General features: G+C 38.8%; 1 protein-coding gene and 1 long non-coding RNA gene across 3 annotated transcripts; one reads left to right on the forward strand and one right to left on the reverse strand.

The window, feature by feature from the left end:
* Positions 1 to 231: 231 nt before the first annotated feature.
* Positions 232 to 26,621, reverse strand: LOC143037531 (fucose-1-phosphate guanylyltransferase-like). Of its 2 annotated transcripts, none has more exons than XM_076205912.1 (8): positions 26,541 to 26,621; positions 15,995 to 16,095; positions 15,639 to 15,766; positions 15,323 to 15,458; positions 13,140 to 13,208; positions 6,078 to 6,224; positions 5,620 to 5,820; positions 232 to 3,786 (listed from the first exon to the last, which is right to left on the reverse strand). In XM_076205912.1, exons 2-8 carry the CDS (start codon positions 16,077 to 16,079, stop codon positions 2,792 to 2,794), a joined length of 1,761 nt encoding a protein of 586 aa, XP_076062027.1. In that variant the 5' UTR covers positions 16,080 to 16,095; positions 26,541 to 26,621; the 3' UTR covers positions 232 to 2,791. The 2 variants fall into 2 exon arrangements, with proteins under 2 accessions (XP_076062027.1, XP_076062026.1); XM_076205911.1 differs by lacking the exon at positions 26,541 to 26,621 and adding an exon at positions 19,255 to 19,421.
* Positions 20,920 to 22,909, forward strand: LOC143037532 (uncharacterized). Its single transcript, XR_012967476.1, has 3 exons — positions 20,920 to 21,169; positions 21,969 to 22,108; positions 22,237 to 22,909. It is a non-coding gene; the product is annotated as an uncharacterized LOC143037532 (long non-coding RNA).
* Positions 26,622 to 26,910: the final 289 nt, after the last annotated feature.

Genomic DNA, 26,910 nt, shown 5'->3' on the forward strand with positions numbered 1-26,910 from the left:
AAGAATACAAAGAGCAATGACAAAGATGGCTCCAACACTTTTAACCCATTCAACTCCGATGACAAGATTCTTGTCATTTGGTCAAATAAAACAAAAAATCATAAAACACCAAAATGTTTGATCAAACACCAGAAAAATATGACGTCAGTCCTCGCTTCGCTGCGAGCGAAGCGAGGATTGACGTCATATTTTTCTGGTGTTTGATCAAACATTTTGGTGTTTTATGATTTTTTGTTTTATTTGACCAAATGACAAGACATCTTGTCATCGGAGTTGAATGGGTTAAAACTGACATAAGTATGAGCAAAGATTATCTAAACTGGAACTACCAACCCTGAAACAAAGAAGAGAAAGAGGTAATCTGTTGGCCATTTACAGAATTATGAAAGGCATGGAAGTCCTTGACAGAGAAGACTTAAACTGGGATAGAAGAAAAACAAGGGGACATGAAAAGAAACTCAAAAAGGACAGTTTTAGAAGAGATCTGGAAAAAAACAGCTTTCCATACACAGGAAATAAACTGGATGGTGTGCAAACACCATACATGAATTTAAGAACAAATTAGATGATACAAGATACAAAGACAGGACACCACAAGCATAGCTCCCCTTCCCGTATAATACAATTAGGTAAATACAATTAAGTAAATACAACTAGTGTTATGGGAGGCTGTGTATGTACAAATTATAATGAATATGTACATTTATCTATATGTATATTTATCTATGTATATTTATATTTGTATGTAAGCACCTAGCAGAATTGCACTAGAAGGAATTGTAAATACACATTGGACCTAATGCACGCAGAGTAGGCAGTCTTGTCTTTGCATTGGTTGTAAATGTACGCACTCTGTCTCATGTGTAGATTTTGCTTTAAATTATATTAATATCATGTGTGAACTCTTTTATTTGCCACCCTGAATGCATGGAAACACTAGGTAACTAGGTAAATACATACACATAGTTACCTATCTGTATCACACTGAAACCTATACCATACACACCACAGCAATAATATATGTAGTGCTCAATACATTCACAAAACAATAGCGTTAATAAATTGTATTACTTGAACAATGACCAATGGTACAAATAGCTTTTGACTAGTTATCATATCATTTATAAATAAATCATGCAAAGGGAAGCCACAACTTTAACTATAACAATCAATTAACCACTTTTAAGTCCATTACTGAACAAAGGTCTTTCCAAATTTCTTCAATGAGTTGCACAACTGTCCCAGTCTCTGCCACATAGCTCCTGCAAACTTCTGTCTCATCTCTTCACTTTGTCTGCTTTCTTCTGTTTTCCTTGCTATGGAATCCAGTCGATAACTTGCTCCATCTTCCACCATCTTTTCTGGTTTCCTTCCTTGCCCAATTTCATTCCTCTATTGCCTCAACAATATTTTTCACTAAAGACTATTGTCTTATCCCACTTGTCTTTCACCACTATTCTCTCCATTCCTTAGCTTTGTTTCCACTGTCTTCACCAACTTCCAAGTCTCATATCTCTAGGTAATATCTGGGGTCATACAGCAATTGTAAACTTAGCATTTCAAGACATAAATCTAAATAGCTTTTAATGATGTTGCTATACTTACCACCATTTGTGATGTCTTTTTATATTATTTTGGTGATCTTTAGTCAATTTTAGCATCTGACTCAAATTATTATATTCTTCAACTTCATTATTCTCATTATTGACAGTAACTGCTTTACTTTAAATTTTTGAGTTAATATTACTTTAATTTCACTTTTATCAATCCACCTTGTTCAGATCACTTAGAATATCTTGTAAGTCTTCCACTATTTCTACAATGAAAATAATGTCATCTACAAATTCCATTTAAAGTATTCCTAATTAACTTTCAAACCCTTCTCTTCTCAATTTGGCTCCCTAAAAATATTGTATTGCTATGCCATACTACTTTTTAGACTTTTTCTGTATTCTCATGTAGTTAAATTAACAGCACCTTTCACATAAATTGTAGATCCTATACAGTGTGCTCATTTCCATCCTGTTTCTGTATTGACTTTAGTATCCACATTTCTTCTAGGCCTACCATGTAAAAGATTTTTTGTAATCTACAAAACCTAAGCACAAAGGTTTATTGTATTCCTGTTATTTTGTTGATGTTTATTGATTGTCTGCAGGTCTGAGATGGAGTATCCACTCCTAAAGCTTGCCTGTTCTCTTGGCTGATTTTCATTTAAACTTTTACCAAATATATTTGCAAAAACCTTGGAAAACACTTTGTCTACTGCATTTATGCAAAATAAAAGAACATCTACACTGTCTCTGCCTTCCTACATGATACATACAGTACACAGAGAAACCTTAATGAAATTGTGGAAAAGAACTTTTTCATATACAAAGTGAGGCAGCTAGATTTGAGAAATGAAAATCTTCATCCCATTTATTCCCATCATACTTATGGAAGTGACAGCAAGGGAAAGATGGGAAGCATATTTAAGAGAAATTATGAATGTCGATGAGAATAAGGTTTTCATTGTGGCAGTGAGAGACACCAGGAAAATTACTGTCATTGAAAGAGATAAAGCTGGTAAGACACCAGATGTAATGGCTGTCATATGAAGTGTCTTACAAAGGGAATAGTAGTTATAGTGGAATGGCTGGTGAGACTGTTTAATATGTACCTGTGGTAAGGAAATACAGTGGTAAACTAAAGTAGGGTCTAGCAGGTTTTGAAGTACCATCCAATTCCAGATATTGATGCCCTAATAAACTTGGACATAATGCCACATACCGTATTTATATGTATATATTTATTGTTTTTCAAGAATACTCTTGAACAATGACCAGCGATTCAACAATATTCTATCTAAGTCCTTTTTGATCAAAATGTCAGTCATACTAAATGTTGGAATGTCTTTGGTCTGATTGATTTCTACAGGAACCTCTGGTGATGAATAACCAAATTTTATGCAACACATCATATGGTATGTCCTCCAAAAACTTTCCTCAGCTGAACCACTACCAGGAAAAACCCTCAAGTTCCAAAGACTGATAAGCTCACCATTTGGTATCACATTTTCAGACTTTTCATTAAGATTCTTCAGAGCAATATCCAGAGGATAGCCTCCAAATATAATGGAGTGTATATCTTGAGCTGTGGTTTCTTTTTTCATGTCTGATGTGACATCAAAAGCGACTGTAACAAAAAGATCTTTCCCCATGTGTTTGACAGGTACAGTATGGTATAATATGCTGCTCCCTAAAGAAACAATTCCAGTCTTGATTCTAATGGTTTCACACTCACCTATAATACAATTGCTAACAACACAGTTATAAAGAGAAATAGGAAACTTGATGGATGAATATTCAATAACATATTGTCTACTCTCTTTTGATATGAGATTTTCCTTTGGTATGTAACTTTCTATAACTACTCCTTGTGGGAATTTCCTGTTGCCCCAGACACCACGTCCAGCTTCCTTCAAAATATCTAATTCCATTGGGAAGTCTTTCCTAAGGCAAAAGTGATCAATATATTCTACCATAGTCCCAAGATGATAAAATTTGGACTCATTCAAGAGGATAACTTTCAGTTTTGTTTCTTTCAGAATTGGGAACAACTCTTGAGAGTAATCTGTGGGCAAGTTCTTTCCTTCTTGAGTTTGTGAGCCCAGACATGGGAGAATATGACCATAGGCATCCAACTCTTTTGATAATGTTGTGCTTTTGTACCAGTGTAACAGCTTGGTATATGTTGGGCAATTCATCCAAAATGCACTGTCAGTATACACCATCTCTTCTCCATCTGTGTTAATTAGAGATAATATGTCCAAATTAAGTGACTCATCCAACAAATGCCATTCTATCACGCAAAAATAATCTATTTATGTGAATATTTCAAGGCAAATTCCTGTTGCCTATCAAACTACAAGTAAAAAATATCTATGCATCTATCTATATAACAAGGGCTTCTTCCCCCTTTTAACCCCTTCCATACGGTGCTGCACACGTAGGCGTCATGGACTTAGATCTCGGTGGCAGCAGCCAATGCCAGCCGTACGACGTGTCGTAATAATACTCGCATCATAAAATATAGTCACCGCTTATATCAATCGTTCTCTCTTCACCCGTGAATTTTGATAACCATAGAAAATGCGATTACAAAAGAATTAGAAAGAATGTCATTATGGAGGGGCAACTACAATAAATATAATCAAGACGCCGATATGGCAGCCTCGCGAATACACTCGCTCCCCATGACGCCTACGTGTGCGGCACCGTATGGAAGGGGTTAAGAGTGGTAACCAGTCAAGGCATGTACCCACTCCCATCCACCACTCTTGTTCCCACCTCATCTTAGCTCCTCATGGATGAAGGGTCATTGCTATCTCCTGCCCATGGCCCAGGTCAGAAGCAATGCAGCAAGACACAGCACATCCACAGCAGGACCACTTCATTTACAGTGACCTTCCCTCCTCATTCCCTCATGCAGAAAATAGAGAATACTGGGAGATATCCCTTTGGGCTGCATCAAATTATGATCCATACACCACCATTATCCACTCATCCCTATCCCCTACCTTCTTCCTTCCTTGCTATATAGACATTCCCATCTTGCTCAAACCCTGTTTCACTCCATCCATCCATCTCATCCTTAGTCATCCCCTCAAGTTCACTCCATCCACCTCCAACTTCCACACCTTTATTACTAATCTTTCTTCACTTATTTTTTCTATGTCCAAACCATCCCAATGCTCTTTCATCAGCCCTAACTGCCATCTCCTTTTCCATCCCCGCTCTCCTCCTCACCTCCTCATTTCTCACTCTATCCAACCTTGTAACCCCTACCATACTTCTCAGACAATTCATCTCAAACACATTTAAAATTATCCTTTCTCTCTTAAATTTCTCTACCCCTTACAGTGTCATGGGCACAATTATCTTCTCTTTGCATTTGTTCCCAAAAGTCTATTTCTCATTACACTCTTCAATCTACAGTTTACCTCCACCCTGACTCCTCCATTTCCTGCCATATGTGACTCCAAATACTTAAAACTGTCCACTTCCTCCAGCCTCTCTCCTTTGAAACTTACTTCCAACCTGCTGCCATCCTCTCCCCCTGTACATTTAATTCTTGTGTTAAGGGGTGATTACAACAGATAAAAGCTTGTGACATTCAGGTACACTTAGAAAACACTCAAGTATACTCAGGGGACATTTTAAGAAGTGTTGTCTACACATCTCATAACCTTACTTTTACCCACATTTAACTTCAACTTTCTCCTATCGCATACCTTCCCAAACTCTATCATTAACTGTCTTAATCTCTCTTCTGGCTCCACCTCAAATGCAGTGTTGTCCACAAACAAATGGCTCATCTTCCATTTCTCTCCACTATTTTTAACAATTTCCAATCCCCTGCCCATCACCCTCACATTTACCTCCTGTACCACCCTATTCATTTACACACTGAACAGCCATTGTGACATGACACAGCCCTGATGCATCCCTACCTTTACCTCAAATCACTCACTCTCTCCTTTTCCAATCCTAATGCAAGCTCTACTACTCTTGTAAATACTCGACTGCACAAAACAAGACTGCAGGAAGTTACCAAGTTGCCAACAGGGAAACTTACCCTTCTTAATCAGAGCTCCACTTTCTCTCATAAGCTGTATGCTTGGCTTTTGGAGGACCAGTTGACAATCAAGGACACAGGAACTAGTGCAATGTTTTATCGCTGATTCTTCTAATACATACACTCCATGTGTTGTCCCAATGTCAAGGCTTGATGGATGACCCAAAGCAATAACGTCACCTTCTGACAAAGACTGTTCATCTAAGGAAGAAAAGAATCAAGGATTGATATAGTAAATTTAAGATCAAAACCTTGGTTTCTTTTAATAAAACAGCATGTCTCTCTGAAACAGATATTGTCACAATACAGTACTCCTCTAGGCCTTGCAATTATAACAGATAAAACATAATTCATACCAACTGATGGAGTGGGAAGAAATGCTGTAGTCAATAAGGTCTGAATGATAATAAAATTGAAGTTCCCATACATACTATAGAATCAACTATGCTCTACATTACCAATATCAGTTAAATCAAGCACGTAAGTTTCAATATCATCTGCACAGGTGATAAAGACTCCTGGCCCAAGCAGTTGCCCAAAGGGAAGGTACATAGCCAATTTGAGGTCCAACATTTGAGGAATTGGCTTTCCTTCCTCAATCAACCCTGTAAATGAAGAAAATATAAATGTCTAAGTTTACATCTCAAAATGTTAATAAACACATGTAAAATATTTAAAATATTTCTACATTATACATAATTACATGGTTAAAATTGGCTACTGATTATGAATAATTGTGGAAATTATTTTTTAGGATGGCTGTGTATAGATTGGAGCCCTTCATTGTGTAAGTGCCACCCTGGGCCAAAGTTCTTAGTGACCCCCTAATCACCACTTCCCACCTTCACTACAAATGCAAATCAATTGAACATGGAATGAAAAAGAAAATGTAGATATTTTGAGTCAAATCTAATTATTTTTTCATGTAGACATTTTAGCTATTGGTTTGCAAAATAATTTAACAGATTCTAAATTTTGTATTTAATGTCCCAATTACAGAAAGTATGAGAAAATACTTCATATTTTGTTTATAATAATACAAAAATCATCAATTATAGTAAAATATTCAGGACTTCTTTGACCTTTTTATCATAATCATTTTGTCAGCTTTGTGGCAGCAAGTCTAGGCTAGAACTGCCGCCCCCAGGCATATGCACCCCTATCCCCCCGGTATGAGGGTCCTGGTAGAGAAGATACTGTGATGCAAGGAAGGGAGGAGGTGAGGAATGGGGGGGAGTGGTTATGTATGAATATTTTGATGCACCCTGAAGGGATTTCTCCCCCTTCTCTTTCTGCATGAGGGGATGGACAGGGGTGGGTTGTGTGTGGTCGTCAATTAAGTGAAGCAGCCTTGCTGCACTGTATCTGACCCAGGGTAGTGGGCAGGATACAGAAGTGACCATAACCCAGATAACTGCCCTCAAGAAATCTGGCCAGAAAACAAAGGAAATAGCCTTTGCTTAAGGGTCAAAAGAGGCTTTTTCACCAGCAGGTGGCTCATGTACCCCAAATCAGCAATACAGCAGTTGATGGTTCTTACTGAACACTGAACAGTTCTGGGTTCTTTTCCTTCACTTGTCTAGCTCTCGCATGTGGATTAGACTCTAGTTCATGTTTCATAATAGTTTTAGCCTGATTCCCAGTCTTTCTAGGCCTCCCAGACTTATCAACAATGGTAGTAGTCTGGCTGCCTTCCTCGCAGGCAAATCTGGCAACCCAGCAGCAGACAGTATGAGTAAACATGCCAACCTGTTTGGCAATTTCCTTAGTTTGCCTGCCAGATTTCTTCAGGACAACTATCTGGGCTATGGTTTGCCATGTTACATGACATGTTACTGACAATGGACAAGGACACTGCACACACAGATGACATGGAGGGCTTGGAAGCCGGAAGTGGAGGACTACAAAATCAGGGCCTCCTGTCATCAGAGGTCAGAGGGCACGTAAATCAAATGACAAATCAAAGTAGGACCCTCACTTCTATACCCCATATGTTTTAGATAAGTATTAGTGACACAAAAATAAATGTGTGAGTACATTGTAGAAATAGGATAGGTTACAGTAGCATACATTGGCACCTGTGCAATGGTACTGGTGTTGTACAGCTGTAGTATGATAAAGGTGTATGGGCACTTTTGAGCTCTCCTGATTACCGCGCTCGCACTCTGTTCACACCGACTTAACTGTAAGTACAAGGCATATTGTAATCAAATCATGTATTAAATCAAGTGATTGCACTCCACTATTTTCTTGATCCCAGTGAAGTTAAATTGATCATAAAAGGCTAAGTGTTTTACGGGGACCTGGGTTGCAGGAACTACTCAAGTCATAGCTTATGATTTGATGTACCAACTCAAATACAGGGCCTATGCAGGCACTCCTCCAGTCCTCCACCACTCTACCCTCTCATAAACAAACATTAAATAACCTCACCAGCCATTCCACCATCACTGTACCTCTTTTTTTCAGACATTCTGCATGACATCTATCCAACCTAGGTGCCTTACCTGCTCTGATCATCTTAACAACTGCCTTCACTTCATCCTTCCTTATTTCTCCCCCATTTTTCTCACTCATCATGGTCATTTTCTTAGCACTTCCCACTGCAACTACCTTTCCCTCCCTATCCTCCTTCACATTTACCAACTCCCTAAAATACTCTGCCCATCTTCCTCTTACTGCCTTCTTCCATTATCATCTCTCCATCTGCACCTTTTACCTTTTTTTTTCTCTACTTGGTTCGCCTCCTTCTCTTAATTTCTTTCCAAAACATTTTTTATTACTTTCAAAATTTTCTGTCATACTCTTACCTCATTTTACATCTGCTCTCCACTTTGCCTCCTTTATCTTATGCTTTACTTCTCTTCTCTTTGTACCTCTCATATGATTCCCTTGTCCTATTTTGTAACCAATCTGTGAAAGGTTGCTTCTGCTTTTCTACAACCTTCTTTGCTTCCTCATCCCACCACTCACTATCCTTCCTTCTATTTCCTCCCATCCTCCTTGTTCCACACAACATATTTGCACACCTTATGACTCCCTCCTTGAACCATCCCACTCCTCCTCCACTCCTAGTTCTACATATATATGTATATATCTATCTATATATATATATATATTTATATATATATATATATATATATATATATATATATATATATATAGAGAGAGAGAGAGAGAGAGAGAGGTAGCAAGCTTCTCTGAGGAAAATGAAAGAGTGATGCGGCAGCAGCACAGTCTCACTGAGCAGTGCCTAAAGGTTCAAGTTAAAATTTATATACTATAAGAGTATTACTCTTCAAATCCCACACATCAGTTGGTAAACTTATTTGTAGCCAGTAGTGTACTATGCAGCAATTATTATTATTCAGTGGGAAATTATGTGAGAAAAGGAAGTAACTATACATGTATTTAGTGGATCTAGGGAAATGCATATGATGAAATACATTATAAGAAATTATTATGAAAGACAATGACACTGAATGGAGTTGAGGGGAGAAATCTTGAGGCAGTGAAGAGCTTTTATGATGGGTGTAAAGTTTGTGTGAGAGTAGTAAAGAAGGAAAGCAAGGTAAGCAAGGTAAATGTTAGACATCCATCTCTTAGGACCACAACATGAAGACTCCCATTGTTGGTGCCTCCAAGACATTCAAGGACTAATTCATGGGAACTAAGCTCCATTGCTAGTGGGTGAATTAAATATCAAAATTCTCCCACAAAACTGAATACTACATGAATGAACTATATTGTGGATAAATAGATAGTAAGCACAAGTCCACAATATTGTGGAGAAATAAATTCATTAAATGGTAAGTCAAATAAAGTATGGGTGGTGTAGAGGTAAATGCAAGGGTAATGGGTCAGGGATTGGAGATGGTTAAAGAAAATAGAGAAAAATGGGAGATAAGCCAGTTGTTGTTTGCTGATGACACTGTGCTTGAAGCAGGATCAGAAGAGGGATTAAGGAGCTTAGTGATGGAGTTTAGGAAGGCATGCGAAAGAAGGAAATAAGGTGATGAGATGTACAAGGGAGAGGATGAAATGGGCAGATAGAGTAAAAGGGGCATTAAGCAAGAGGGGGATGTCTGTTCAGGAAGGAAGGGAGAAGACAGAAGATAGGAAGGAAGGGAGAAGACAGAAGATTGGGGTGAGTGGAGAATGGTTGTGTATGGATGGTGCTGTGATGTATGGGAGGGAGTGGGTGGGGGATGTGGGGGGTTAGGGAGTATGTATTTACCTAGTTGTATTTTGCAGGAAGGGGAGCTATGCTCTTGATGTCCCACCTTTGTATCTTGCAGTGTCTAGTTTGCTTTTAAACTCATTAATGGTTTTTGTGCATACTATTTCATTGTCCATATTGTTCCAAGTGTCCACTAATCTATGTGGAAAACTGTTTTTCTTCATTTCTCTTCTGTAGCTATGTTTTTTTATTTTCTTTTCATGTCCTCTTGTGTTTCCCTCGTCCCAGTTTAGTAAGTCCTCTCTATCGAGTATCTCTGTGTCTTTCATGATTCTGTAGATGGTCAATAGGTCACCTCTCTCTCTTCTTTGCTCAAGCATTGGTAACTCCAGTTTAGCCAATCTCTCCTCATATGATAGGTTTGCAAGTGCAGGTGCCATTTTTGTTGCTGCTCTCTGGATTCTTTCTATTTTCTTTATATTCTTTTTGGTACTGGGTGACCACAATGTCACCACATACTCTAGTCTAGGCCTTATCAATGTAACCAATATTTTTTTTATCATGTCTTCGTCCAAGTATGCAAATGCCACTTTTATTGATCTTAGCAAGTTGTAAGCCTCCCCAACAATTTTGTTAATCTGTTTATCATAGGACAAGTCGTTTGTGATAATTACCCCCAAATCTTTTTCAGATCCTACCTTCTTTACCTCCTTGGTTCCAATTGTATATTTTCCTGATATTCTGTTTTTGCTTTTTCCAAACTCCAATATGCTACACTTCTTTGTATTAAAGTCCACTTTCCATTTCTGACTCCAGTTCCATAGCTTATTCAGGTCTTCCTGCAGTGCTTCACAGTCCTTATCAGTTTCTACTTTCCTTAACAGTTTGGCATCGTCTGCAAAGAAGCTCATGTAACATTTCACACCCTCGTCCATGTCAGTCACATAAATAGCAAACATTATTGGTAAGAGAGGGTAGAGTGCCGGAGGACTGGAGGAGTGCCTGTATAGTTCCGCTTTACAAAGGAAAGGGGGACAAGTGTGAATGTAGTAGTTACAGAGGGATCAGCTTGTTGAGTGTAGTTGGGAAGGCTTATGGGAGGGTCTTGATTGAGAGGATTAGGAGAGGAACAGAGGGAGTAATTGGTGAGGAACAGTGTGGTTTTAGGACAGGTAGGGGATGTGTAGATCAGATTTTTGTGGTATGGCAGATATGTGAGAAAGCTATAGGAAAAGGTAAGGATGTTTTTTGGGCATTTATGGATCTGGAAAAGGCTTACAACAGGGTAGACAGGAAGGCACTGTGGGAGGTACTGCAGATATATGGGATAAGAGGAAAGCTGTTAAGAGCAGTCAAGAGTTTTTATGAGAGTAGTAGAGCTTGCATTAGGATTAGAAATGGAGAGAGTGAATGGTTTGAGGTAAAGGTGGGACTTCGTCAGGGGTGTGTTATGTCGCCCTGGCTGTTCAATCTTTACATGGATGGGGTGGTGTGAGAGGTAAATGCAAGGGTAGTGGGTCAGGGGTTGGAGATGATTAAAGAAAATGGAGAAAAGTGGGAGGTGAGCCAGCTGTTGTTTGCTGACGACACTGCGCTTGTAGCAGGATCAGAGGAGAGATTGAGGAAGTTAGTGACAGAGTTTGAGAAGGTGTGTGAAAGAAGGAAGCTGAAGATAAATGTGGGCAAAAGTAAGGTGATGAGATGTACAAGGGGAGAGAGTGACAGTAGGCTGGAAGTGAGCATTAAGGGTGAGAAACTGGAGGAAGTGGATAGTTTTAGATACTTGGGTGCGAATGTGACAGGAAAGGGAGGAGTGGGGGTGGAGGTAGAATGTAGATTGAGAGAAGCGAGTAAATGCCTTGGTGGATTAAAAAGTGTAATGAGAAATAGACATCTGGGGATGGATGCTAAGAGGAGGTTATATGAAGGAGTGATTGTGCCAACAGCAATGTATGGGGCAGAAACATGGAACATGAGAGAGGAAGAGAGAAGGAGTTTGAATGTGTTTGAGATGAAATGTCTGAGAAGTATGATAGGGGTTACTAGGCTAGATAGAGTGAGAAATGAGGAGGTGAGGAGGAGAAAAGGGGTGGAAAAGGAGTTGGGAGATAGGGTTGATGAAAGAGTATTAGGATGGTTTGGACACATGGAAAGAATGAGTGAAGAAAGATTAGTGAAAGAAGTATGGAAGGCAGAGGTGGAAGGAAGGAATATGAGGGGGCGTCCTAGGATGAGATGGATGGATGGGGTGAAAGGGGCTTTACAAAAGAGAGGAATGTCTGTGGAGGAAGGACGGGAGAGGACAGAAGAAAGGGGTGAATGGAGAAGGGTTGTGTATAGATGAGGCTGTGATGCATGAGGGGGAGTGGGTGGGGGATGGGGGGTGAGGAAGTATGTATGAGAAAAAATTTGACGCAGCCCGAAGGGATTTCTCCCCGTCTTCTCCTTTTCTGCATGAGGGGACGGAGAGGGGGGGTCACCGAATTTATGAAGCGGCCTTGCTGTGGATGTGCTGTGTCTTGCGACACTGCTTCTGACCCAGGGCAATGGACAGGATGCAGGGATGACCCGTCATCCAGGAGGTGCCAAGATAGGAGGGAGGGAGGAGGGTGGAGGGGAGTGGAATATATGGGAAATGAAATGGGTGGGAGTGATTTCTATGCCTTTTTCTTTTTGGCTACCCCCTGTGTAAGGGGGAAAAAGCCTTTGGTATATGTATGATATGTATGTATTACTGATGCCAATACAGATCCTTGCGGTACTCCACTGATCACCTCTTTCCAATATGAATATTTTTCTCTGAGCACTACTCTCATCTTTCTACCAGTCAGGAAGTCCTCCATCCATTTTAGTAGGTTCCCTTGTATTCCTCCTATGTGTTCCAGTTTTTTTTAGTAATTTTCTGTGTGGTACTTTGTCAAAAGCTTTTTGCAAGTCTAGAAAGGCACAATCAGCCCATCCATTTCTTTCTTGCACTATATGTGAATGATATTTTGACACAGTCCAAAGGGATTTCTCCCCCATCTTCTCTTTTTCTACACAAGGAGATGGAGAGGGGGTAGGTCATCAATTAAATGAAACTGCCTTACTGTGGATGTGCTGTGTCTTGCTGCAATGCTTCTGACCCAGAGCAGTGGGTGAGATGCAGGGATGACCCATCATCCAGGAGAAGCCAAGAAAAGAGGGAGGGAGGGGTGGTGAATGGGAGTGGAGTGTGTGAGGATGAAATAGGTGGGAGTAGATCTATGCCTTTTGACTTTGGCTACCTCCCTTGTAAGGGGAGCCCTTGGTATATGTAAGCAAAGCCAAAATCATTTCCTGATCTATGTTTAATACATACCTTTGGCAGGCACTGGAGAGAAAATTTTCCCTACAACCGAGTAGCTTGGAAGTCTCTTACTGCTGCCACCTGAAAAAATAATGAAGATAAAATGTTGTTTGAATTATGGTGAAACACTGGTGATTAATGAAACTTAGAAATTCCACCATTCCATCATAATATTCTAGCCCTTTGCCAGGTGAGATAATTGTTTTCTAAATCTAACTACACCATTTAATTTAGCTGTGCAGTTCCTTGGACTCTATATAGGATTAGGTAAGTGGTTAAACATCAATCAAATCTGGTACTCCCACACATAAATCCAGAAGCCCTCCCAAGACACAAGCCTACCTATGTCAGGTCATTACCCAACACTAAAACAATACCAACCCAAAACTGGCTTGGTGTCAGCCACCATATTTTCCAATTTGGATCACCATACAAAAAAAATGTTATTTCATATTACCCAACACTTACTAATTTCAGAAAATACTAAAAAGTCTCCTCTATGTATCAAAGGCTTTGTCTACAGGCAATATTTTAGCAGTGGTAATAGCAGCATAACTGATGTTATCTAATTACCTAACAGATGCTCAGTTCAACCAATGAATATTGCCGACCCTCCCATTTTATCACCTTGTAGATGAAGGGTCATCCCTGTCCCTTGTCACACCACTTGGGTCAGAGGCACTGCAGTGAGACACAGCCCTTCCACAGCAGGGCTGAACAGCCAGAGGAGATCTACCCTCACCACTTCATTATATGGCAGCAGCCATAAATATATATATATATATATATATATATATATATATATATATATATATATATATATATATATATATATATATATATATATATATATATGGGGGGTAAAATCCGACTGTCACTTCCACGTACTGCTCGCTGGGCAACTAACGACAGCGATATGCCACGACAGGCCTAGCCAGCCGATGGACTTTCTGCACAGCTCAAGTAACGCAGATGATGCCTCGGAATGGACGGACCACACGGCAACGATAACGAAATTATACTGGACCTTCTTTAAGGAATAGGAAGAACTATGGAAGAGGTGGAGAGTGTGCAGCTGTATGCTGATAGGGACTTGTGGAGGGACTTCGTGAGGCATCATCGCTGACAGGGCATCGCCCTACCTGGTGTATGGTGAGAAGGTGAGAATACATATATATATATATATATATATGTATATATACATATACATATATATATATATATATATATATATATATATATATATATATGAAGCAGACAGGAAGAACATCCTTTTGGGCTGCACAATTTTTTCATCCATTTACAACCACTCTCCATTCACACCTATAATTTGTACTCTCTCTTCTCTGCCTGACATTCTTCTTCCATCCAATGATCCCTTTACCCCATTCATCCACCTCATTCTTGGTCTTTCTTTCAAGCTCATACTAATTTTACTTCCTATTCTCTCCATATCCTCAAACCACACAAGTGCTCTGATATACCCTATCTGACAGCCTTAATTCTATTCTCTACGTCTACCTCATCAACACATTTCTCACTTTATCCATCCTTGTAACACCTTATTTCTCAAATATTTTATCTCAAACATACATGAGCTCTTCCTTTTTGCCTCCCTGAAATTCCAAGCCTTCACTCCATCCTCAGCTGAGTGTACAATCATTCCTTCATACAACCTTCTGTTTGTATTCATCCCATAATTCCTATTTCTCATTATACTTTTCAATCCACCCCAAAATTCACTTGCCTCCTTTACTCTATGATTCACTTCCAACTCCACTCCTCCATCAACTGCCATATGCAATCCCATGCACTTAAAACTTTCCACTTCCTCCAGCCTTTCACCCTTCAAATTTACATCCAAGTCATCACCATTATCACTCCTTGTACATCTGACCAACTTACTTTTGTTCACACCTAATTTCAGCTCTGTATATTTCTTGAGTGGATGGTAGGGGGGGGGGTCATCATGTAATGAAGTGATGGGAGTAAACCAGGTTCAGCTGTCAGGTCCTATTGTGGAGGTGCTGTGTCCTGATGAATTGCCTTTGCCTAGAGTAGTATGACAAGGGATAGGATTGACATTTCATCCAAGAGGAGCCAAAATGGGAGGGACAATGAATGATTTTTGGATGTATGTGGGATGGGTGCAAGTTAAGTGTATGCTTTGACTTGCACAGTTTCAGCAGACTCACCTGAATGAATAATCAGGATCTTGAATGAAGACAGACGTGATCCATATATGCCTTGCAGTGTGTCAAGCACATGGAGTGTTGATCCTCCATTGCCTATTTTCTTCCCTTCTGGATCAGGAATCACATGAAATGGAACCTGCAGTCAAAGATCCTTTACATTTTTATCTATGGTCACAAACTGAAGAGTGATATACATACATGTATGCATTAGAAAAAATATTAATTTTCTATGTTTACTAGAATAGAATTTAAACAAAAGTAAAACAAATTCGATACCTATCTCTTAATTGGTAACAAAGTCCATCTTGGTTAGTACCTGAGGCAATGACCCCTTTTCTTTCCTCTGCTGAAGTTGCTTTTCAAAACAATCTTTCTGCAGGGCATCTACTGTGGTTAAAACCACAATATCCCACAAAAATGGTGTACCCTTATCATTACTTGCATCTAAAAGACAAAGGCAACAATTAATGACTAATTACCATATTCATGTGTATATATATATATATAATTTTTTTTTTTTTCTTCTTTTTTCCTCTCCGGCAAATTTCCTTGTACAGCCATACAGTTCAATCTTTAGCAATGTCAGTAGTAATTTCTTATTACAGAATTATGGTAACTGATGTATAAAATGTTTATTCATGCATTATATCCTCTCTTCAAGAATGGAATTACCTCTATAGATTGTGTACATCTGTAACACATCTTTCATGTATTTATGAATTGCCCAAGATGTTTCCAACTCTTTGTCCTGTGCCATGGTTCCTTTTTTTAGTCTGTAAAAATGTGTGAAACTGAAATTAGCACAAATATTCAGGAATTTTTTTTAATAAAACAAAATAAATAACAATACACCAATAAATATATTTGAAACATCCACAAAAGTCTCCAATTGATCCATTCTTTACATGTGAGTGTCTTAACCTCCTTTGTACTGAGGGGCACTTATTGTTTTATTCTATCACAGCACTGTATGGTGGGCAGAGACTTGAAATTTGGGAAAGGCATAGAGGAAAAGTTTGAATGTGTTTGAGATGAAATGTGAGAAGTGTGGTAAGGGTTACAAAGTTGAATATAATGAGAAATGAGGTGAGCTGGGGTGGAAAAGGAGATGCAGATTGGGTTGATAAAAGAGTTCTGGGATGGTTTGGGCAAATAGAAAGAATGAGTGAAGAAAGATTATTAAAAGAGATGTGGAAGGCAGAGGTGGAGGGAATGAATTTGAGGGGATGATGATTGAGGATGAGATAGATGGATGGATGGGGTGAAAAGGGCATTGAGCAAGAAGGGAATGTTTGTTGAGGAAGTAAGGGAAAAAGTAGGAGATATGGGTGTGTGGAAAAGGGCTGTGTATAGATGAATGTGTGAATGATATTTTGATGCAGGCCAAAAGGATTTCTCCACATCATCTCTCTTTATGCACGAGGGAATGGAGGAGGGTTGCTGATTAAGTAAAGCAGCCTTGCTGTGGATGCGTTGTGTCTTGCTTCATTGCTTCTGACCCACAGCAAGGGGCTATGATGGGGGGGGGGGGGGGAAGAGTGGTGGGTGGGAGTGGAGTGGGTGCGAATGGCTATATGCCTTTTGACTTGGCTCCCTCCCTGGTAAGGGGGAAAAAGCCGGTATTTGGATGGATGTCAGATGATTTTATTTGACTTTGTGACACCTTCCTCAGCAGCAACGTGGTAAACCGTCCCTAAAGGTCAGCTTGTACAGTGCAGATTTTGACACTAGATGCTATTTTTTTTTTATTCACTACTGAAATGCCAGGGATTAGCATTAAAGCATCATCTACATAGCACTGCTTTTATTCGCTTTGGAGAAGTGTCAACTGGCCTTAAACCAGAAAACTGGGGTACCTAGGACCATTTTCCTGGCTTCTCATTCTGATGTTTCTAGAACAGAAAACATTAATCAAATAATAAACACTCAAATTTAACAAACACTGCAAGTGAACATATAAAATATTAAAAACGTGTAAACTTTCAAATTTAAAGGAATAAACAATCTGGATGAGATGGGCTCTAAATTTCTTGAAATATGGTATGAAATCAAAGGATTATTTTTTTTGTACACAAAAACAAAAGAAGTGAATACATGATATGTCAAAATAATAATGGTTATCTCAAGTTTCACTGATTAGACACCTACAGCCCTACAGTGGTTGGTAATATACCATAGGCCCTTCCATAAATCTCTGGAAAGAAACACTGGACCATTGTATTTGCTGCATTAGTATTGGACATTTATGTCACCAATTTACAGTATTAGTAGGAAGGATGTAATCATCAGTTGTTAGCCCTCCTTATGCAAAAAGATGACAAAAATACAGTTAAAGTTGATAGAGATACTAAGCCCAGTTTGGAAACAAAGTGTCAGCCCTCAGGGATATAGTTATCTGGAGGTGAGAGTGTTGACAAATTTTGAAGATGGGGAACAGGGAGATTATTCTCTCTCATGTCTATCTTGCAGGATAACCACTTGCCAGTACCTGTTCTTGTTCCCAAGATAAATCATTGAGCACAAATTTATTTAATTTACATGGGAGTAACACATTGAGAATAAGAATAGGGAAGATGCTAACTCTCTACATCAAGGATTTAGAAGTCTGGGTGTTTCACCTAAATGGGAAAGGCAGCCCAGGAATTATACCCACCAAATTCAACAAAGGAAGAGAAAGCATGTTAATATGTATAGCTACTGTCCTTTTACTGTCAAGAAAGTGAAGCCTCTAACCTAATGACTTTACAGATCATTATTTCACATATTATCAAACTTGTTTGGATGGAATAAAGGAAAATGGTCTTCTCTATAATGAATTTGGCACAAAATAAATTATTTTGCCATATTTAGCAACAGAAGGTTAGGGGAGGGAATTAGGTTTGCAGATGGAACTTTCAGGATTCCTGTGCCCATCAAAAGTTTCAGGGTATTATTTTAGTTATGCACACCGCGATATAGCATTATAAAATTAAATATTATTGTTGTAAATTATAATACATAAACGTAATATGCGATTTTCTTGGCGGAAATAAATAATAAAAATTGCTGCATGCAAGTTTAATAACGAAGCCGCTAGGATACGAATTCAGTCCAGTCACTGTCAATTGGACTATGGCTTTCACGTTGTGGTCCGGGTGTTCTCCAATTCTAGGTGTCGTTAATAAGCGCTGTTACAAAGTAAATAGGGCTTCCTTGGACTATATGAGAGAACACAGGGTTCTGCCGTCGTCTGTTAATTGTCCAAGATACAATAATAACCAGGCCGTCAGCATCCGTGACGACGACGACCCGGATGATCTTTAGAATTTGAGATACCGAATTACTAAATATAGGTTAGGTTACGTAGGTTAATTAGGTTACGTAGATTATGTTAGGTAGATTGAGCTAGGTGGGTTATGTTGGGTTAGAATAGACGAATTTACCATCCTTTCATTATTTCGACCTCGGCATCCATCAAAACAAACATGGCGTATAATTCAACCGCCGCGAATTCGTTCGTTGGTAAATGTATTTTAACAAATGTTTTGTTATTGATTTCCGCCAAGAAAATCACACACTACGTTGATGTATTATAATTTACAAAATTAATAATTAATTTTCTATTGCTATATCGCGTAGGTGTGTACAACTATAAAAATGACCAATTTCAGCATCCTGGTAAGAAGTGAAACACTTGACAAGTTTCCAAAGCTATGAAATAATGGGATACCTTATATCGATATAGGACCACTGCAAACAGCAGGAATGAACCTTTCGCCTACTGACCCCCCCCCCCCGAGGATTTATACTTATTTGTCACCTTTTTCTTTTAAATACAAATAAAACGGCAAAACATATACTGTATATGATTGAATTTAACCTCTGTAAATATTTTCCTTCTAAGACTTGTGTGTAATAATATTATAATATAAGCGCCCCCTCATATTACTCACCTAATTGACAAGGGACAATACCACTTGTTACTGCCACTGTGCAGTCCAGGTGTTTGTTTACGTGTACAGTACTCCGCAAGAGTTACCAGTAGTTGCCATTTGGTTCATAACGTATGAACCATCAATATATAACCAGTCATTTTAGGCGAATAGCGTATACAACGAACTAAATGTATTAATAGTATTCATTTGCTAATTTGCATAACCTATAAAGCGTTACTCAAACAGATATTCATGAACTCGCCGCATAATGTGTCGCTGATCGACCGAAGACTAAGTTATAACTTAGTAAATTTATTACACATGGTATCAGCTAATTTACACAAAATGTTATTGACACTGACCTCAAGGTAATTGGTGATATGGTAGTCAACCTGTTATCAACTATTGAAAAGGAATACATTACACATGTACATACGCAAACAATATGTGGAATAACTTAGAACATGATATAACCCAAACTCAAGCACTACGAGTTCAAATCTAAATATGATAATTGGAAATCAAAGATATAGATTAAGTTAGAACCGTACATGAATGTGAGTCTAGGCATGTTAGAAAATTAGAGAATAGAAGACAGGATCCAATGAGCGTTGCTCCTTTCCTGTATACTAAAATTAGGTAAACTACACACAAGCGCGCGCGGCTGCCACTACGGCGGTTCGGGTTCGAATCCCGCCCAGGACTGAAATAATTTCAGTATCTCTGCGGTACGAGTCGTTACTCCAACTCTCGTGGGCGGGAAGTTGGTGTGTGTATGCGTGAAAGGTCACATAATTACACATAGATCAGTTATATATGAGCTCTGAGTTCTCTTCCAGGAGGGAAATAGCTGTCGATCACGAATCCAACACGTGATCTAAGACCATGGTGAATCACACACATACACACACACTGATGAATATGAGGTTATGCAAAAAATGAAGAGTAGGAGACGGGACCTATCGCGCGTTCCTCCTTTCTTGTATATTAGATAGATTAGGTGAATACAGGCACGCATGCACACACACGTTTCTATGTTTTCTCTCTCTCATTACCTCGGTGTTGACTTCTTCTCTTTCTTTGCGGGAACCCGCAGAGGACCGATCACGGGCGGCAAGATTTGCGGTTGCTGAGCAGGAGTGTGAAAGACTGGGGACAGGATTTGGACAAGGAGTGGGCTTAAGATAAGGGTTAAGTGTGGGATCAGAATTTGGGACAGGGCTGGGATTTGGATTGAGAAGAGGGAGGCAGCGGTGGATGATCCTATTTCTAAAAGTATCAAGAAAGGAATGGAAGTTGGTTCCACTCATGGATGCTGCAGGGGGGTAGGGGAGGGAGGAGCACTTGAATATATTGGTGCTTGTTTGGTATATTAAGTTGTGACTGCCTCTAATTATTCGTATATTTATTGGATGTAAGTTTCTTTGTTTATGTCGACTAAATTGTTTGTGATTTTGTACATCATATGTTGTCTGTATATTCGTCTTCTTGTTTCAATTGGTTCAAATTCAATGTCTTGTTTTAAATTAGCGACTGATGTAGTGTGTCTGTAATCGCGTCTGATCCATCTTGCTGCTTTATTTTGTGTGGACTCTAATTTTCATACGTCATTGTTAGTGTGTGGATCTCAGACGGTGTCTCAGAACTCTAAATGTGGCCCACATGTGTGGCCCATCCAGGGCCGTTTCTAGCTATAGGCGGTATAGGCGATTGCCTAGGGCCCCCAACCTACCAGGGGGCCCCCGGCCGGCCCAATAGCTAGGTAACGCTACCGAAGGTCAAATATGAGCCTGTGCCTCTCCCGCTCGCCGACGCAAAACAACAACACGCCTCTTGCAGTGTTTGTTATTGTTTGAAATGTTTTGATCGTCTGATAAAAATACTATCTTGTTAAAAATCACCTACATCTTATTTAATCTAAAGATATAATATGGTAAGCATTAATTGGCCTTATTTATTCATTTATGTGTTCACTAAGCTAGGGCTTATGGCTACAGATTTTATTAATTGTTGATTACAAACTCTTTTTGGCCATTAGCTTACTATTCTTTGTCCAATTGTTTGGCTTTATTTGTCACTGGAATTGGCATCACCAGCGTTCTTGTTTACTCTTTGGTCGCTTCATGCTTAGCTTCTAATAGTGTAAATTTGTAAGTTTGTGTGTTCTGTGACTGTAAGTTGGAATTCCTTTTATTATATTTGTATGCACAATAGGAAATGTTTGTATTCTATGGAATGTTTACCTCTTCCACCTTTTTCAATATTCAATGTTCATATATGTTCATATGTTCAATTTTGTTTATTTTGTATCGATATTTTATCCAATCCCTTATTCATTTATTCGCTTATTTCTTTATTATAAAAATTATGATTATTTATTTTCTCACTTCACCTACCTAATGAAAAAAACACTAGATGGCAGGACCGAGGTTAGCTCAAAAGGAAGTGACAAAAATACATGAATTCTATTCCGTTTGTCGTGTGGTCCGTTTCTCTAGTTTGTATATAATATTAAGATAACCACAGGCTCAACAATCACCCATCTGTTCACCTTTCAGGTCTACCCGAATTTTGTATATGTAGAATTATTTTTATTTAAGGGTATTTAAAAGGTTTACACTTTACAGATATCTGTTTTAGGCCTATACTGATAAAAATAATCATATTTATTCTACTCGAATATCGTGTATGTAAAATTGATTCCATGTATTTATAAGGTTTTCACTTAACAGATTTCTGTGCTAGGCCTACATTAGACTCTAAGACTCGCCAATCATCATTCCCGTAATGGCATCAAAACGAATTTATCTCAGCGGAGCAGAGAAATGAAAGAAAAAGAAATTTGACGAAGAAAAATGGTCAAAAGAAAAAGGTAATTCATTATCGTTTATTTAATAATGTAAAGAAACATATTAAAGTTTGGTTTTATTATGTTTTCTGAATGGTGAGTATTATTTTAGACTAACGCCTAATCATCTAAGGAAATTTGTAATTTTGCAGGATCAATTCTAAAATTTATTGGAGCTCCAGACAGCAAGCCAGAGGAATATTCTGAAACTTCCTGAACAGGATGCTCCAGTGCCATCACATTCATCAGGATCTGTCCAGGAAGCTGTACTGCCACCAAGACCACCACATTCCCCAGAACCACAGAAGGCATCATCTACTTCTGAGCAGCCTCCCATTTATTCTAAACCACTAGATCCTGCTAACTGGCCAACCATTCTGTCTGATGCATTTAGAACGGATGCAGTAGGTAGAGGGCCATTTCAGATTAGTTCTGATTTCACATTTCCCAAAAAAGAAGACGGAAGAAGTTTTCATTATCATTATTTTTTTAGAACATTGGTTAATGGAGAAAAGATGAAGCGGAATTGGCTTATCTACTCAAAAACAAAAAAATGCTCTCTATTGCTTTTGTTGTAAATTATTTTCAACCAAAGAACAAAAGTTAGTGACAGAAGGACTGACAGACTGGAAAAACATAGGCACACTTTTGAAAAGTCATGAAAGCAGTCCAGCACACATAGCGCACATGGCAACCTGGAAAGATTTACAACTCCGTTTGCAAACTGGAAAGACAATAGACCAAGCTGAAAGAACACTATTGTAGGCTGAAAAGAGGCGCTGGAGAGATGTCCTGACTCGCTTAATCGCCATTATCCAATAATTATCAGAGAGAAATCTTGCATTTAGAGGTTCATCAAACACGTTACACCAGCAGAATAATGGGAATTTTCTAAAAGAGGTGGAGCTGCTTGCTAAATTTGATCCTGTCATGAAGCAGCACATTGAGCGTGTTGAGAGTGGCCAGTTCAGTCATTCCAGCTACCTTGGAAATATCATCCAAAATGAACTTATTGCTTCAGTCAGTACTAAAATAATGGACACAATGGTGACTGAAGTTAAACAGTCCAAATATTATTCAATTATTTTGGACTGTACTCCCGATGTAAGCCATCAAGAACAGATGTCAGTCGTCATAAGGACTGTCAAAATGGATAAGAAACCAGAAATTAAGGAACATTTTATGGGGTTCCTTGTAGCTTCTGAAACAACAGGTCTTGGTTTGTCATCTCTAATTATAAAGAAACTGAAGTAACTGAATATTCTCCTTGAAGATTGCAGAGGACAATCATATGATAATGGTGCCAACATGAAAGGGAGAAACAAAGAGTTCAAGCCAGACTTCTTGAGAAGAACCCTCGTGCACTCTATGTTCCATGTGGAGCACATTCCCTAAACTTGATGATATCTGATGCAGCAACAGCTTCAATAGATGCCACTAGCTATTTCGGCACTGTTCAGAAACTGTACAACCTATTTTCAGCCTCACCACAAAGATGGGCAATCCTAAAAGATTATGTCACTGTTGCACTCAAGACCTGGAGTGACACAAGATGGGAGAGCCGTATTAATAGCATAGAAGCTGTGCGGTATCAGGCCTCTAATATAAGGGAAGCTTTGTTGAAGGTCAGGGAAGTGTCTGATCCTCTGACCAAGGTTGAAACCCAAAGTCTGGCAGAAGAGGTGGGGTCATACCGATTTATCATTTGCACAGTCATATGGTATGACATTCTACACATTGTGAACCATGTCAGTAAGCTCCTGCAGTCTACTAAAATGCAGCTTGATGTGGCAGTTGACCTCCTTACTAAAGCGAAAACATCTCTGACTAATTACAGAATTGGATTCACTTCAGCTCAAGTCTCTGCTAAAGATATGTGTGAGAAAATGAATGTAGAGGCTGTACTCAAAGAAAAGAGATTAAGAAGTACAAAAAGACACTTTGCTTATGGGGCCGCAGATGAGCCCATTGCAGATGCAATGAAGAGGCTAGAAATAATATTCTTTAATGTTGTTGTTGACACTACCATTCAATCCTTAACTGATAGATTTAAAACTCTGAGTGAAGTAAGAGACCAATTTGGAGTGCTGGTCAATTTCCAGAAACTGGATGATCAGTCATTGAACAACCGGTGTGACAAACTATGCAAGACATTAACCTCTGGATATGGAAAGTGACATTGATGGAAAGGAACTGGCTATGGAAGTTAAACACTTACCAAGTTTGCCCTCAGACGAAATGACTGCTCTTGAGCTCCTCACCTTTATCCACAAAAAACATTTTGAGGAATTGTATCCCAATCTGTGGGTTGCACTGAGAATTGCCTGTACTCTGCCTGTGACTGTGGCCTCAGCAGAGAGGAGCTTTTCGAAGCTGAAACTCATCAAGACCTATATAAGATCATCTATGGGGCAGGAGCGACTCAGTGGTCTTGTAATAATCAGCATCAACCATGAAGTGGGGAAAGACGTGTTGTATGAAGACATCATTGATGATTTTGCTAGTAAAAAAGCCAGAAAGCAGAGATTTTGAGCCCAATACAATGCAGTTGGTGGTGGTTTGTATTCAGAGACTGTGATGTTAAGTTACTACTATTTTGGAGTGTGGTTTGTATTCAGAGACTGTGATGTTAAGTTACCAATATTTTGAAGTGTGGTTTGTATTCAGAGACTGTGATGTTAAGTTAAAATAAATGTATAAATAAATAAATATGGTGTAATAGTTACTTGCATCCTTTGACACCATCAAAAGATATAGAAGTCGTTTAATTACTGTTTGGCAAACTTCACAGGTATAAATGAAATACCAATCTGTCTATCTCTCTAACTTTTGAGGGCCCCTAACTGCCTCTTGCCTAGGGCCCCCACCAAGCTAGAAACAGCCCTGGGCCCATCTCGTGGCTGCTGAAATGTGGACCCCCAAGTATTAGTGGAGGGAAGTTATGTCTAGGTTTGTGTTGTGTAGTGTATAAGTAAATTTTATAGGTTGGTTAATACGGGTGAATCTGATGTCATTTGCCACTTGGCTTACCAGTCTTTAAGGGCACGTAGGTCATTTTGTATTTGAAGACAATCGTCTCTGTTACCTATCTACTATACACTAAACTATCCAAGGAGTCTAGTAGAGGAAAGTGACAGTGGGAGATCATTTATGTAAGGAAGGAAGAGAAGAGGTCCCAAGCCATTGCCCTGGAGAACCCCAGAAGTTACAGGAACAGTTAAGGATTCACTGCCCTCGACAACAACGCGCTGCTTTCCAGAAGTCAAGAACGTCTTAATCCAGTGAAGAAGTGGTCCTCGTATACCATAATAATCTGTTTTTGCTAACAATCGTTTGTGAGGGACTTTGTCGAAGGCGTTGGCAAAGTCTTAAATTATGGCGTCTACTTGTCTAAATTTGGGGGGTTCTTAAGTAATTGGGATATGTCTCTAGTAATTGGGTATCGCACGAGCGTTTAGCCCGAAAGCCGTACTAATTTCAGTCAGTATTTTTTGCCTCTCATAGTGGTCCATTACATGTCTATGGATAATATGTTCCAAAAGTTTGAAGGGTAATTGAGACAGGCATATAATTGTTTCACCTCATACAACTTTTGATATTTATTTTATTACTATCAACACTCCGGGCCCGTAGCCGGTGGAAGATTATTTTGATGGGGAGGGGGGGGGGCTTTGTCACCAAAGAGATCATTAGCCCCCCTGAAAAGATAGAAATAATAATGATAATAGTGCAGTAATAAATACACAAGATGTTTATTGTAAAACCTTATTGATAAATATGTTTTGTGTTACTAGTCCTCGTATTATAAAACTTGATTCATTACATGTTCATAAAATGACGTTCTGGTAGAAATTTACGTAAACAGAAATAAAAAAAAGTCAACGCCTTCACCCCTTCCACAGCTACGATAGGAAAAGTTTTTCTTTTTTTAGTGTGGCCTGCATCACTCGCGTTTTCTTTCCTCTCCCATCAGGCCACAATTTTCAATTTCCTAGACTCGCTAGAATTTAATATTTTCATTATACTTGATCTCAATAAAACACATCATATCTGGATCTTTCTCTTTAATTGTCGTTCATTCGTTCTTGTCGAACCTGACTAATGTACTTTCGTCTGTCTTTATAGGATACATTAGTGCACGGTATTTCCAAATTAATCATTTTTTCTCGATTTTTTTCCTCTGTATCACTTTCCCAATATCTGATCTATCACTCTTCATATAACTATAGCCAAGACCTGAAATGTGAATGAGGGATATTTCTATTGCAAGGGGGTTTATCTATATTTCTCCCTCAGCGTATATTTCTACTAGAACGTCTTGAATGAAATGTAATAATCTAAATTTTATTACACAAGTATTGTAACATCATTAATAACAAGAAATATGTATCAGTAATGATTTATTGTCCAAGAAGACATTATTACTACTTAGTATTTTCGTAATTTTAACACTTACCGAGTTTAAAAATATTTTTTGCCGGCCCCCTCACCACATCCACCATAGTGATAATATCTCTGCGATAATGTCCGTCACCGTTTCAATTTTTCACACCTTCAACCAGTTTTGTTTATGCGTTTTCTTCTGATGTTCGACTTACCCAAACATTCAACCTTGACAATTTCTATGTCTTACTGAATATGTCATTTACAATGACTCTGTGCATGTATATATCCTTATATATATGTGCGTGCATGTTTACATATTTACATTTGTATTATGCATCCATTCATATGTTGTGTGCGATTTATATACACGTGGAAATTCAAGTTTTGTCGTACGTCCGCCAGCAGGTATAGATTTGTATCCGTATGGCTCAAAGTGACTT

This window comes from Oratosquilla oratoria, chromosome 22, assembly GCF_046742065.1.
Source record: "Oratosquilla oratoria isolate Oo_2021 chromosome 22, ASM4674206v1, whole genome shotgun sequence".
Lineage (NCBI taxonomy): Eukaryota > Metazoa > Arthropoda > Malacostraca > Stomatopoda > Squillidae > Oratosquilla > Oratosquilla oratoria.